This window comes from Manacus vitellinus, unplaced genomic scaffold, assembly GCF_001715985.3.
Source record: "Manacus vitellinus isolate BGI_N305 unplaced genomic scaffold, ASM171598v3 scaffold_2_pilon, whole genome shotgun sequence".
NCBI classification, from domain to species: Eukaryota; Metazoa; Chordata; class Aves; order Passeriformes; family Pipridae; genus Manacus; species Manacus vitellinus.
The window spans coordinates 3746549-3762025 of record NW_021940208.1 but is presented as its reverse complement, the minus strand read 5'-3'; the positions used below and the strand labels follow the sequence as shown (position 1 = coordinate 3762025).

The 15477-nt window shown below is 39.8% G+C and overlaps 1 protein-coding gene across 1 annotated transcript; it reads right to left on the bottom strand.

The window, feature by feature from the left end:
• Positions 1 to 2341: 2341 nt before the first annotated feature.
• PRCP (prolylcarboxypeptidase) lies at positions 2342 to 14399 on the bottom strand. The gene is made up of 8 exons (XM_008934872.2): positions 14239 to 14399; positions 13095 to 13196; positions 12580 to 12761; positions 11680 to 11837; positions 10883 to 11055; positions 9290 to 9454; positions 7970 to 8157; positions 2342 to 3579 (listed from the first exon to the last, which is right to left on the bottom strand). The coding sequence occupies exons 2-8, from the start codon at positions 13188 to 13190 to the stop codon at positions 3375 to 3377; spliced, it is 1167 nt and encodes a 388-aa protein (XP_008933120.2). The 5' UTR covers positions 13191 to 13196; positions 14239 to 14399; the 3' UTR covers positions 2342 to 3374.
• Positions 14400 to 15477: the final 1078 nt, after the last annotated feature.

Sequence of the window (15477 nt, the reverse complement as noted above, 5' to 3'; positions counted from 1 at the left end):
TAGCTTCCTCCCTAGACTCTGCAGCCTTAGCCCTGCCCTATTAACTCTTTGGGCTGCATAGCTCAATTAAAACCTCTCCTTGCCAGGTCAGAGGGCATTACAGATCTGTCCTAACAACCTTCCTCATCATGGACATGTCAGAAGTGCGTGTTTGCTTGGGACTGAAATAAGCTTTCAAAGTGAAAGTGGACTTTTCCCCATTGTAGGTAGCTTGATTGCATTCACTGTGGTCACCTATGGAGAACAACCAGCTCATACACCTGCTCCTCCTCACAGAGCCAAACCTCTGAAGTAAGAAACTACCAAAGGAGTGCAGAGCCTCACCACCTGTCATCCTGACTGCCCCTCCTGATTTCCGTAACTAGTTTTCCTCCCGCTCCAACAGAGTCAAGTGCAAAGAAGACAATGTCACTTGCAGAACTCTGAATCTGCCAAAGGATAAAAATCCATGTCTTTGCAAAACAAAATCCAGTTCCAGATACTCCACATTCCATTATTCTAACGCATTTTTATCGACACAAACTGCAGGTTCACCAGTAAGATTCATGCTTGGGGGAAAGCATTCATTCTTTTTCCTTCTGCATTTTCCCCAGTGAGGGGGAAACATACAGTTTTAAATTCCAATAATTTCTGACTTACATAAGCCTGAGATGAAGTATGGTCCATCATCATACGACTGGAAAGATAAATCAACCATTTTCCATGGCCCAACCTGTTCTTACCTGTACGAAACACACAGGAGAGCCAACATTTAGCTGAAGTAGCCAAACCACAAATCTTGGTAGCATTCAGGGATGTGTACATGGATTTTAAGATGAAGTCTGAATGTTTGAGATAAATAAGACCTAAAGTTTCAACTACTCAGTTTGACGGGAAAAAACGTAAAAAGTAGGATCAATTAAAAATAACATAAAAACAAGTCACCTAATTTATAAGCTGGTCCACGCAGTAAGAACCTGATCCAAAGGGTACCTAAATCAGTCTCACAGACAGAAACTGAATGGAATAGTAACATTATTTTAAAAAACACAAATAAACAAAAAAACCATAACCTATTTTTTGTTTTAAATGTCATTTCACACAACTAAAAGTTGAAAAATTGCATGTTGTTTTAAGTGTTACTGAAGGTAACTTTTTTGGCTTATGAAAGGAGTGAAAAGAAAGAAGAGAGGAATGAAATTCTAAATTACTTATGCTGCTTGAAACTAAAAAGTGTTTTCCAAAAAACAAAGCAGCAGCTATTTCCTGAGACGATAAGTTCACTAGCAGGGAAGAGAGAAGACACAAGCTGATTAACAATATAGAGATAATTTGTTCACAGCCCAGCGCATGAATATGCCCATGTCTTTATCCATATAACATGAAAATGCTTATCCCAAAATTTGCACTTGGAGTAGCACTCTGAGCAATTCATGGGAACAGTTGGACCAGGCTCTTGCTTGCTCAATTAAATAATTTCTGATCCCCAAATTTATATTTACTTTTACCAGTTTCATTCCTTGGCTTACAGTAAACCAGGACATCAATTAATGTCAGAAGATAGAATAGTATTTCTATGAACTTCACTGTAGTGCACTTAATCAAAAAAAACAATAATTTTTATTAGTTTCAAAAAAGATCAAGGATATCATGTTATCATAAAGTCCATGAGTGAGAGAATATTTGAAGTAAAAACTGGAACTATTGGACAGCTTTCAGGCAAATCCTACATAGTTCTTCCTTCACCCCTGTGCTCCTTCTCTGGTCTTGTTCTCTATAGTTTTTCTAAGTAATTACCTTGCTCAAAAGCATGAGAGGTTCAGATTACAGAGTCTGAACATAAATTACATGTTTAACACAAGACAAGGAAAAAGATGTTGTGTTGAAAAGAAGATACAGGAGCGTTTGAAAAGATAAAAATTCAGTGTTGGGTTCGCTTTGTTCGCAGAGGATAGGAGGAGACTGGAAACAGAAAAGGCCACCTGGTGTCTTAGGAAAATACTCAACTATCAGGCATATCATCAAAGCTGAGAAAACTTTTCAACAGAAATGGAATTTTAAGAGTTTGGGGACACGAAGCCTAGCCTGAGTCGTTCTAAAATGGAGTTGTCCTTTAAACTGCAAAGAATCCTTTCTGAAGAAGGGCTGCAGTGTGAATGAAGCCAAAGCTGGAAAATGAGGGGACTGCCCCAGCCATTTATTAATGTCAAATATGCTGTCTCATGAATCAGGGCAGTTTGTCTGGTTTGGAATCCTTACAGAAAGCCCAGTGCACCTGGCTTGGTGAGCTCAGCATCAGGCTTTAGGCTGATCCAAGGGGATAGCTGCATTCTGTGTTTTCAATAGTTTGTCCAGCAAACAATTTTTTTTTAAAAAGGCTTTTATTGAAGAGCCATCAGCAAACAGATCATGTAGAATTTGAACAATACACAGAATGAAGGGGAGGGAGGAACCCACACAAGGCACAGCCCCAATTATTTGTCACTTCATAAGATCTAGCCAGCACAAGTGTCACATTTGCTCTTCAAGAGAATAGCTTCAAAAGCTTCCTGATTTAAAAAGATAAGTGTTTCTGGGGGAGACACACATATACACACATACAAAATATACTCAGTTTTCTTTGGCAACCATCATCACAGTGACAGATCTTTCAGCATTAGGACAAATAGCAAAGGAAAAAATAAAACCCCGATGCAGATTGTGCATGCTCAGCCATTTATCAGCAGAGTGAGTCTGGGCCCAGCCCTGACCATTCAGTACAGCACAGAATACAAAAGCCACCTGATTAATAAGCCACAAGAAAACTAAGGAGAAAAAAATTATATATTTATTTCTATTCCTGAACTGATTCCAAAGGCCAAAGGCTGTTTAGTTTCCTTACAAACAGCACAGCCAGCTTCCCCATGCCTTCCCTGCCTCTCCACTGAACATCACAGTAAGATATAATTTCTGTTCCCCCATTATCTCCACCAGCTGAGGATGTCTGAAATTCAATCCCACTGCAGGCAGCAGGAGTTTCATCAACACCACTGCCATTTAATCCATTGTACGTACCAGCAGTTGGAACAATCACTCAGCTCAGTGAGGAGCAAGGCATCAAGCCTAGAACAGGAACCTGTTACTACATGGTAAAATACAGCATCTGAAAAGAGCAAAAGAGGAAAGCAAGGCAGAGCAGGCAGCTCAATCCATGAACTTGGACTGAAGTTTATCATCCGAGAACACTCTCCATCCCTCTGCTGCCTGCTTCTCTCATGGGCACAAGCAATGGTGAGCACTGCAATGCAGGTGAGGAAGCAGGAGGGAAATGCTCAAATGACCACATTGTAAGGCCTGGTCCTACTCCCAAGCAAAGCCAATGGAGGTATGATAGCCACAATTGTTGCAGTGTGACTTCAGTGACTGTGCCTGGCCTCTTCAATCCATTGCTTCATGTGGTAGATTTCCAAGGCTCGAGCTTGCTGTACAGATTTGGGGTCCAAAGGGTTACGGCTACGTAGGTCCAGGTGATGGGCTCCATCTGGGATCACAACTGCCACAAGAGAATTGGTGATGTTCTGGGTCACCCCACCTGCAGACCACGGGTCCAGGTCCCCATTGCTATAAGGAAAGAGTATTTCATCAGGATACATGTGCACAGCAGTCAGCAGTGAAGCTGCAGCTTCACATCAACATATTCACCCAACTTTCAACTAGTTTTGCATATGCAGCAACAGAAACAGACCTCAGCCCTGTCTCAATGTCTTGTGCCCACGCCTCTGCTGAGAGAAACCTTTCTGACAGAGGTAGGGAGCTATCTGCATCTTAAGCTAGGCTACACTTCACAATTATCTGCTAATTCAGATAATAATCTTTAACAATGCCAAAGTCTCTGGAGATAAATCTGCTGCCACCCGTAATCATCATAAAAGGTTCACGTTCCCCTGTAAACAAGACATCTCCAAATTCCCAAATCAAAGCACTTCACTTTCCTTCTTCACAGCCTGCCATAAACAAATAACCTACTGAACCCCTTTAGAGCTGAATTTTCAGGAAGTTCTACATTTGCTGTCTCAGCTGGGTGCCAGCCTGGTTTCGCAAAGAAATGCTTGGACAGTCCATTAGTCCGCTTATTTCTAAAAATAACCATATTAAAATGAAGCCTTTATCTCCCAAAAAACTGTCTAAAATGACTCTTCCTCTGTAATAGGACAATTTAATGCCATTTACTCCCCCTCCTCCCTCACCCCAAATCATTTGAAGGGATTCCTTGCACTATAGATATGGCTCCAAATAATAGACCCTAGAGCAAGTCAATAGCTCAGCTGGGGAGAGAGTTTTCCATCTCTCATTCCTAGCATTGGACTTGATCCAATAATCCCCACTACATTTTATTTTCCTTTACAGCAATGCTCTTCCCACACATGGTCCATCTTTCTGCACAAAGAAAACAACATCCATATACTTGTGGAACTATGCAAATCTAGATCTGTTCCTCACTCAGAGCACTGGATCTGCCCACAAAAGGAAATGACAGAGATGGGCTATGGCATACAAGGGTAAACTTCTAGATGGATCTAAGAAATTAAAATATCCTTGGACATTAAGAGATATAAAGCTAGAAAAATACCACAATGGCAGCACTTAAAAAGAACAACAACAACAACAACAAAACACAAACCAGAAAAATAAGGAGTAAAAAAAGAAGTTTTTTAGAAATAATTAACAGTGAAAACCTGATAGGGTCTGAACTAATACTTTTCTTGTTTTACACCGAAAAAACCCCAAGTATCTTGAGTCTCTGTAGTTCTTTACTTCCAGTGATTCTAAATATGACTTCAGACAAGAGAAACATTTTGTATCTGCAAAACAAAAAGCATAAAGAGCTGCCCAATAAACCAAATGCATTGGATTTAAAAGGTCACCTGAATCAGCAGAGCACCTTGGCAACAGGGGGATGAGTTGCTGAGAGACCCATGATGTACATGAACTTGGATCTTTTGGTCCTAGTCATGTGGAAACTAAGCATGCCACAAGGAAACAACACAGCCTCCGGCTTTTCTGCAAGCTGCTGGCTGTGTCCTCTGCCAAACGATGGCACTAGAGGCACTGACGCAGTTTGGCAAGTGAGACTTGCTGAGAGGAGGGGGAATGGAGGGCTCACCACAAAATCATAAGTCTTAACAGTTTCTATGGAATAACATAATTCAGTACCAACTAGAATGAATGTGCTAAACTAAGCATGCATGTAAGTACTCAGCTGCCCATCTCACGGGACAGGAATTTCCCAATGTAAACCAAAGAAGTAAAAGAAGGGAAAGAATAAAAAAGTCAGCCATTCCTTTCTAGCAGTGGCCAGGCAAGTAAGATTTTCAAAAAACAAAACAAAACAAAACAAAACTAATGAAAAATATGATCATTGTAGTCCTGTTTTCAATTGCTATACTTCCTTCACAGCATACATAGGGTTCTGCCTATCTCACAGCAATCCCTTTCCTATATTCTCCTCAGTCTCCTCAGCCCTCCAGCCCTGAGTTTTACACAATCTTAGCAGCACTGTCTGTGCATCCTTTTTAAACATGCTGGCTCTCCACAACTGCCATGTTTCCTTTTATTAACTTTTTCCTCTCTCCTTTTCTCTTCAGTCTGGCATAGTTGTATCTTCTCTTCATTGCCACCAGTTCCCTCCTTTTGTGCTAACTATTCTCCCTTCTGTACAGAACTCCAGTACTTCTCATAACAGAGCCTTCACTTTTGGCCTTTCCCTGTGCAGAACTGGGTCAGTGGGTGCCCTAACTCAGAAGGATGTATACAACCTAGGTGTGATCCATCCAGACTGAAAAATACTCGTTTTTAGATTGTGCACACTAAATTTTGTACTGTCTGATATAACCTGGGCTGATTTTGACTACCATAGTACGCTGATGATGAGACGCTATAAATGCTACAGGCTCTTTGCCACTGCATTCATGAACAGTGTTAAAATGTCACTTCCCACCACTGCACAGCACTTCCATACCAAGTACACAGCATGTACCAGTAAGAGGAGTGAAAAATCGCTGGAAAAGAAAGGGGAAACAGTGTTCTGAAAACCCCAATTTCCTCAAACAAGTTTTAATAAAGATGTGCTGCCTAGGACAGGCAAGCAACACCTGTGCACAGCCTAAACCACTCACACACTACATACATCCAGGAAGGTACCAAAATAGCAATGGAGTTTCCTGCATTAATACCATACAGTCCATTCAAGACTGACTCTGCAGAGTGATGTACTGCTCGCAGAGGGAGAAGCACCAACACCAGTTTAAGCATTCTGGCCAAATCCCACTGCGTCTGGATAAATCGACCCTACAGTAGTTCTCTTCAGATGTAGTATTTTTCCCTTCCTGTGCTACACTGTTGTGCAAGTTCCCTGTCACTTGAAACACAGTCCTTTTCAGCCTACAGGGAGCCACATCCCAGGTAAACACTGGGATATTTTTTGTAAAGCACTCTTCAGTGTTTGAAGATAAAAGGCTCTTATATAAAATGTACAGTGTTGACAATGTATTTGAAGAGAAACATCCAGCTTGAGATCCAAAAGCTTTGTGTGTACAGCACTAACTTCTACATTCATTTGGTTGCTTTCAGGCTTTTCTCATTTCCAGCTCCTTCAGCTAGCATAAATTCTTAAACACTTAGATTTGTTTGCTTGTCTATCACTTACAAAGCAGATTTCTACTGCACAGAGCTGTGAGACCTTGGAAATAAGCAACACTCCACAGAAATTAAGTTAAACCAACAAACTTCTTTTATTAAAAAAGTTTTCCAAAAGAGGGTGGAATTTCTCACTCCAGAGTAGATATTCTGCTAGGACAGAAACAGCAAGAGGCATACAAGAGGAAAGCAACAGGCCTTTAGAGCCAAACAGACCAATGTTAAGAGCTGCAATCCAGAAAATAACCCCTAATTTAAGTGAAAATTTTATACTGTTAAAATGCACACCTATCTACGAAGTCCAAAAGTCTAATTCTGATCTTGTTTTATAGAAGTGGTAGGGTTTTTTATGAGAAGGCCTTGCACAATTTTAACCAAAGCACAGAGAAATATATATCCAGGAGCTTCCCACAGCGGGCAATCGGTACAGCAAGTCAGGACTCCTGAAGCACAGGCCTCAATGGGTGTACTGAACACCTCCCTACCACATAAGGACCTGATGAACAGACAGCACTCATCTGTATCACCACACAGCAAAAATACAACTACATGAACCTTCCTCTAAAGATAGCAGAGTTTAATCTTAAAAATAAGGAAAGTGAAGGCTGAATAGAGAGCAAGCAGCAAGCCCCAGTTTTTTGAACTAGACTGAAAAATTTCTTTCACTTTTTGTCCACATATAAAGGTGTTTCAGAACAAACTTTTGTTGTATTACCAGTATGCCTTACTAAAATGGAAATGTCTTTGTATTTGCATCTTATACAACTGTGTTGAAACTTGCCTAAATACCACTAAAAGAAAAGGGCTATTGGCAGTAATAGAAACTCCCCAAGTTACTTGCCTCTCTTTCCTGTATCAAAGGGATAAGGAATGTTATACCAGCCCCTCCACAACGCTATCACTCAGAGCAATAATTTTGGTACTGAGATTCTGTGTTATAGCTAGAGCTTGTTTAGACTTTCCTTTTCTGTTGAAGTGACAGTGCTTTGGGTTCATAAAAGTTAGATGAATTTACCAGCATGGGAAACCTGGATTTTGGCCACAAGATAAGAAGGATTCCACATGGGAAGATTATATTTGGCAGAATCTCAATCCAGATTCTTCTTTTAGAGTCACAGAGGCAGTAACAGAACAGTTGGCTTCTTTAGCCGCTGCACATTGACCATTTTACTCTCAGTAGCAACACAAAGCATTCCCATCATTTATTCAGCTGGAGTGCTGTAGACAGATCCTTTTGCTACTTAGGCCAACTTTCTCTTCACTGACAACCCAAACTGGTGGAAGACTCTACACTATAAGCTGAAACAGGGCTCACCTGAAGATGATGTTGCTGTGTGAACTGATGTTTTTTCCTCCATACATAGAAAGAATCCAAGAGGGGCGAGGCCTCACTCCCCACAGTCTGTAACACTCTTCTGAAAATGCATCAAAGTCCCATTTCTCAGGTTCAAACATGTCATGGACACCATCTGTGCAGAAGGGCATCACCATCTCAGTGCAAGCCTGAAAGAAACGGCAGATCAATAAGATGTATTCCCAGGAGACTGTCCAATAGCTGTTAGTGCAGTATTAAAAAAAGAAAGCTTAAACAGCATTTGATCAGTAATTACTATCAAACTATCACAGAATCATTTAGGTTGGAAAAGACCCTTTAAGGCTGAGTTGAACCACAAACCTAAAACTGCCAAGTCCACCACTAAACTGTGTACCTAAGTGCATAGTGTCTTTTAAATACCTCCAGGGATGGTGACTCCAGGACTTTCCTGGGTAGCCTGTTTCAATGCTTGACATTTTTCCTAATATTCAATCTAAAGATCTCCAGGTGCAACTTGAGGCCATCTCTTTTCATTCTACTGCTTGTTACTTAAGAGACTGACCCCCACCTTGCTACAATCTCCTTTCAGGTAGTTGCAGAGAACATTAAGGTCACTCCTCAGCCTCCTCCTCTCCAGACTGAACACCTTCAGTTCCCTCAGCTGGTCCTCATAGGACTTGTGCTCCAGACCCTTCCCTGGCTCTGTTCCCCTTCTCTGGACACGCTCCAGCACTTCAATGTCCTTCTTGCAGTGAGGGGCCCAAAACTGAACACAGGATTCAAGGTGCGGCCTCACCAGCGCCAAGTACAGGAGGATGATCGCTGCCCTGGTCTTGCTGGCCACACTATTGCTGATACAAGCCAGGATGCCACTGGGCCTTCTTGGCCACCTGAGCACACTGCTGAATCACAGTCAGTTGCTGTCAACCAGCACACCCAAGTAGTTTTCCTCTGGGCAGCTTTCCAGCCACTCTTCCCCCAGCCTGTAGCGCTGCCTGGGGTTGTTGTGACTCAAGTGCAGGACCCAGCACTTGGCCTTGTTGAGCTTCAAACAGTTGGCTGCTGTACGTAGTTTTCCAGTCTATATGAAGAGCAGAAACTCAACAACTAGCTAGATAGTGAAGATACAACCTAAATCTGCTTCTCTTTTCTGCCTTGCCCTCACCACTACAATCATACTTGGTTTGTCACTATATTTCTCATCAGTACATCAATACATCTGACACAATATATTGACAGGTAAATGACTTGACAACTCTTACCAGCTCTAGCTCAAAAAAACCTCAGTGAGTTGCAATTTAGAAAGGCTACTGTGCATACCTGATAGTACCAACCAGTTTGGCCCAGATTCTTTGTTGCAGTCTCAGACACATCTAAGCATAAGGCTTCTCCTGTATAATTGTAATATAAATTTACTGCCTGGAAAATATTCTGCAGTAACAATTTGTCAGAGAGCTTGGGATCCTTCAAGAACTTGCAGACTTCCTGCAACAAAGAGAGAAGGGGAAGTCTAAATCTATAGGTATTAAATATTAGGACATGATACCTGCTAGGATATTGATTTCTTGTCCAAGTACAGTCAGAGCAATTCCAGAAAACATCTTTATATGTGATGATATATCCTGAGCATTATCACAAAAAGTATACACAAATTGCATTTGTGTAGTGCATGCTACTATCAGGAAGCTGAAACGTTATATTTCCTGACTAAAAAATTGAAAAAAAGACCCAGTGCCACCTTAATATTTCATTTACCAAATTTTTCAATCCATTTACCACACTTTAAAATAGATTATATTTAATAAATAGTATTTAGCTCCCCTGTAATGAAAGACAACACATACAAATGTATAACAAAGAAGCTCCAGGTACAGATTGGGGTTCCCTGCAGTTTGATGTAGGCAGCTCACAACAGAGATTAAGCAAGATACACGTATATCCAGCTACTCTACACATAGAATCATTAAGGTTGGCAAACACATCCAAGATCATCTAGTCCACATTTTCCCCCTCTGTCATCCTCAGAGTCATATTAGAGCTTCTGTTTCAGAAAAAGAGTATCTGAACAGCTTAAATAACTCAGATTTCATATATTAGTACAGTCCAGATTAATAGCAGCCTTTTCTATTTTAGATTTATACCTGTCAGAGATAACATGGACAGTGGTGGAGGTGAGCCTGTTTCTCAGGTTCTGTCAGACTGACAACAAAGCAGAACTAATTTTCAAGGTGTTTATACTGCCCTTTGCAGACAGCCACGTGGACAGATGAACGTCCCTCTCTCCTCCATCAGGTAGCTTTACACAAATGAAAATTTTTGTTTTATAATTAACTGCTGCTTAGTAGCCTGAAATACTAATTATCTTATCTGTCTTAACCTACCTTACACAGTGACACAAAGTCCTGCAGGGAAATTCAGCCAGGGTCTTAATGAATAAAAACACTCCAAGAAAATGAAAATCTTGGAGAGAGCACTGTGGATAAACAGAACTGCACAAGTGAAGGTTTGCAAGTGTGAAGAGGTTCTGCTTTGAGAAGTGACCCTGTAAGGAATACATTTGTGGAGATCCACATTTTGTCTCACTAGTTTTCTCACATCAAAAAGGACAGAGGCTCAAAACTTTCTCTTCACTTGCAAGCTCTGTCAACTAAGCCTGCACCAGAATCCCTAATTTTGTGTGCTTTTTTCTGCAGCATTTCTGCTACTCGAGAGCAGCTCTGCAGCACAGCTGAAGCTTTTCAATCATCCCTGACACTTTTCTTCTTCTAGGCTCTTGATACAACCTATTGTGTTTTCTCAGTCATGTTGGTTCTACAGAGCCAAAAAAATAAAGGAAAAGGTGCAAGCTAGGAGGGAAGGAGAGAATTAGTTAAACCAAATGGTCAATTCTACAAGATATTAGTTCTGAATTACCTGTATAGGCCAAGCTGGCAGAGGCTGCAAGAAGTCAGCTTTATAAGGATAATTCACCATAGCCAAGTTTACCCATGTTTCACTCAGCCAATTTTTCAATACAGCAGCATCCTGAAGATTTTTTAATGGGCTGCACAAATGAAATGTGCTGGAAAGCCACTGCAAACCTGCATCTTTAATAAAAAGAAATAGATAAAATAATGGCACAATACACTAAATATTAACACATAGGTCATTTGTTCCTCTGCTAAAAAATATTTTTATTTAGTATAACTAATTTAGTGAAATTATTCCACATACATACAAGTATAGCAGATCAAATATTAGTCAGCACCTGACTACAACCTCCTTTCAGGTAGTTGTAGACTCACAGAATCACTTAGGTTGGAAGAGATCCTCAATATCTTCAAGTCCAGCTGAGTCCCTGTCAGTCCCTATCGCTGAGTCCATAAGGATTGCAGTCATTTTCTCCACCTGAGTGTCTCAGTAAACAAACTTTTTTTTTATAGTAATGACTATCAGGCCTATTTTGTCAGAAAGGAATACAAGCCTTGAGGTTCTGAAGTCTGCTTTTGTCTGACCTTAGGGATGTTTGGACCTGGATTCTGCATCCCACCAGGTCTGAAAGAAGCTTGTGATACAAGAAACCAGGCATTTAAAACAAACCCGCTAAGTTCACTTGGCAGTTTTCAGTACTAGGCATATAGTTTCAAAAAACCCAATACATACACAAGTGAAAGCCATAACACAACCCCGAATATTACTATTCTTTGAAAAAAGTATTGGTGAGGTATTACCTGTTGAGGAAAGGTGGTTAATAGCATTCCAGGAATTCCGGATGCTTTCTGAGCAGCCTGTCCCACTCTTTTTGAAATCATTGGTCACTATGCTGAAAAAAGCGCCACACGGAACCAAATCACCAAACTGCCAGACTGGGGCGGAGGCTGCCACAGCTCTGCAAAGGGACATAAAAAGACCCTGAACCTCTGCAAAGTGAAATTCCATCCTCTGGTCAATACCCTCCCCACAGCCACTGTCTAAGCAGCACTTGGACACTGCGCTCTAGGTGAACTAACCATAATGCTGCAAAACTGTTCCATAGGTCTGCATGCAGAGGCTGCTGAAGGATATAAGTCTTGGATACTAGTACAAAGATATCAGTAAATACATGAAGTAAAAATTCAGACTCGATTAGTTTATTGTTTTTCATATCTAGCGATATGTTTTTCATATCTAGCGATATGTTTTTCATATCTAGCGACTACGTCTTTCTCACTAGACATTGTGTAAACTCAAATTAAGAGAGCCACTGTCCACAAAAATATACTCTCCCGCACAAAAAAGTTGGGAAATTACTATTCTTTTTTCCAAGAGGGTAACTAGGGCATTGAAGAGATTAAAGACCTGCCTAAAGTCATTAGGAAGTCTGGAGACGCTCAAAAAAATTAGATGCCGTGTGCTGTTTTCACAAATCTAACAGATAGCTCTGAAAATATACAGAATCCAGTACCTGCTGACCTACAGTTGCCTTTATTAGGCAGATGTGCCTCTTCCCAAATTCAAAGTAACTTGATTCCTTCTTCCAGTAGTGAAAAATTCAAGCCAGCTTGAATTATGGTACTTCTCCCAGAGCTGTAATATTTATAGCATGGAAGTAACAAATGCCTGCTCTGTTTAAGCAGGATGAGTACACTCACCCAACTACCATATGGGGATATTTCATCCTAAACCAGGCTGCAAGCATTCCTCCATAAGATCCTCCTATAGCTACGACTGGACTGTGACGGGCGCCTGCAATAGTTGTCTTTAAGTAGTCAACTAGTACTGCAAAGTCTGCCAGAGCTTGTTCTGATGTCAGGTAATTCAGATGCTTGGAATCCTGAGAGGAAAGAAAGCAGGTTATATACAGCATGAGAGACTTCCAGCAGCAGTCCTTCTATTCCCCACAGCAGCTGTAAAGGTTTAAATCTATGCCTGATAACAAATAAAATATGCTTTGCAGGTGTCTCTTGAAGCACTAAAAAAAAAAATCTCAGATTTTTTTTCTTTTTTTAATCCTAGAATTGAGAGTTACAAAAATAGGATAGTTGTGTTCTTCTAGCACATTCACATCTTACTCAAGTTAACGCTAATTGCCCTGGCAAGGATTACAACATGCAGAATTATGTTTGTATAGAACACATCTATAAGGAAGACCAAAGATGACACTTACGCTGAAAGACTCATTCCCAAAGGGCAAAGATTCTCCATAATATCTGTGTTCAGCAAACACCAACATAGCATTAAGTTCTTCAGCCACATCCCACATAAAACCCTGGTTGGAGGAAAACAGACATTGAAAATAATTGATTCAACTTGTTTAAAAGTCTCTACTTTCGGTCTAGTGTATTTCAACTCTTATTCTTGGATTAGAAAGATGGCACTATCAAAATACCAGAGAGTGCAATTTGGTTTTAAAGTCTCACTGAAGAAAACACATAAAACAGATACCCACACAGAGAAGGTGATACATGCAAAGAAAGTATGTATATTTTAATGCTGCAAAACATTAGGCAGAATTGTTTTGTGATTACGCACAAGCAATCCTGACAGAATTCCTATGACATGAGCTTCATCCACAGCAAATAAAAAAGGCTACAGGAGAAAAGCATGCATTTGAGTTAGAACTACATTACAGAAAACACAAAACTTGTTTGGCAATAAGCAACAATCTAGAGCATTGTAATACACTTATTTTCAACTAATAAATAAGTACAACGTGATGGTACTCGATAACAGCTTGTTACCACCTGTTATGGAAACAGGCAGACACAGATTGCCTGTCGACAGAACAAAGTATGTAAGCAGGCCTTGATTGCTTTGAGCTTGGTCTTGTTGTGTTACTGGACTTTGTAATGAAAGGCTGAAAAATACTCACACACTCCATTCTGCATTTGTATCAGCCAGGGAAGTAAAAACTTCCACAGGTATTGCAGAGAACAAGAATCATCCAGCCCCCTTGATTTCCAGTCTCTTTCATTTCACTTCACACTTCTCTTAATAGTGATAAAACATAAACATCAAAACCTCCCATTTTACTTGGGGAATCTAAAGTACTAGGATAAGTACTAGGATATGGTCCAAAATTCTGAATTCTTAGCTCAAAGCACCTAATAGTGTTTCCTCTAGAAATTTTCTTCACTACTCTAAGAAGTTAACACAGTGCATCCCTTTGGTTTCTTTGGGCTTCAGACAACACCCTGAACTCCCTAAAACTTTTTCTGTACTTCTGTTCTGCTTCCTTTTCCTCCTATAACAATCAGAACAATCATTACTGGAAGAAAGGACTGTAATTCAAGAATTTATTTTCTACACACCGTGTTGTTGCAGAACCACGTGATGTCTCCTTCATTGCCTGTATAAAATAGTATTGGTCCATTGTCTTTCTTCCAGTGCTGATCTGCTACTAGATACCGCTGCCGGAATGTACGATTTTCATCAAATCCAAAGTGATCAATCTGTAAGAACAAGGAACAACATATTCAGAGAGCTAGATTTGATCCTGGAATCCACTGGGAGTGCTGACAGTCACTCTGCAGATGGAAAATAAAGAAAAGTAAGAAAAAGGTAAAAGTTTTACTAAGATTAAAAAAAAATTGAATTCATTTATATTCCTTATACATCAACATTCTTCTGCTTTATGAAGAAAAACAGCAAAAATTACAGGTGTATATACTGAAGGAGAAATGCTATTTTCAGTCATTAATAAAAAAAATCATGCCCTTTTTATAGTATCATATTTAACATGAGATATTCTAATATATTTAGAAAGATGGACCAATCTGCTAAGAGATCAAAAAGTACTTCATGCAACAAAACTGTATCAACAAAAAAAAAAATAAAAAAATCTTCCCACAATGTTTTGAATCTTAGGAAAACCTTACTAGCCTAATCTTATTATTTGGAAAAAACAAACAAAACCTGAAAAAAAAACCCTAAAGCCCTAAAAAACAAATGAACAACCAAACACCAAAACATTAACCCACAACCAACTAAAATCCCACCTCTTCCTTTTCTCCTTCCTTTGGATAATTTCATTCTCCATAAGCATGAAATTTAAACAGATTCTTTTAGAAAATGAGTTTTGGTTGCTTTTTTTGTTTGTTTCTTTGTTTGGTTTTTTGGGAATTTATTTGTTTGGGGTTTTTAATCTTAGAAAACACTATTTCTCTGTAGTTCTTGTGCTCTTGGCACATTTTTCAGATAGTTTTGTGGAGCACTTCTTTTCCTTATTGCAATTTTCACTAGTCCATATAACCTCCCCAATTCTTTCCATTGCCCTACAAATATTGCAGGCCTATACATCATATCCCTTTACCCAAACCCCACAGTGTTAGCTTTATTTCCTCATTAGAAATTCAATTTCTAACATCAGTTTTTCAACTTCTACTCACACTACTTTGTATTCAGTATCCACCTCAACTCTTCCCCAAGCATTCATCTGTATTGGAAAGTTTATCAATTTCTTTTACAAGTTAACTCCCCACATGGGTATAATCTTATTCTGGAATACCCATGCAGGCCTTTACCATAAAATATTTAAAAAAAAAAAAAAA

Bases quoted from the DNA above. Each gene is read 5' to 3' on its own strand.
- PRCP (XM_008934872.2), bottom strand. From the start codon at position 13,190: ATGTGGGATGTGGCTGAAGAACTTAATGCTATGTTGGTGTTTGCTGAA. The intron at 12,762-13,094 runs GTAAGTGTCATC...CTTTCCTCTCAG, and splicing joins TTGGGAATGAGTCTTTCAGC to GATTCCAAGCATCTGAATTA. The intron at 11,056-11,679 runs GTAATACCTCAC...TTTTTATTAAAG, and splicing joins TAACCACCTTTCCTCAACAG to ATGCAGGTTTGCAGTGGCTT.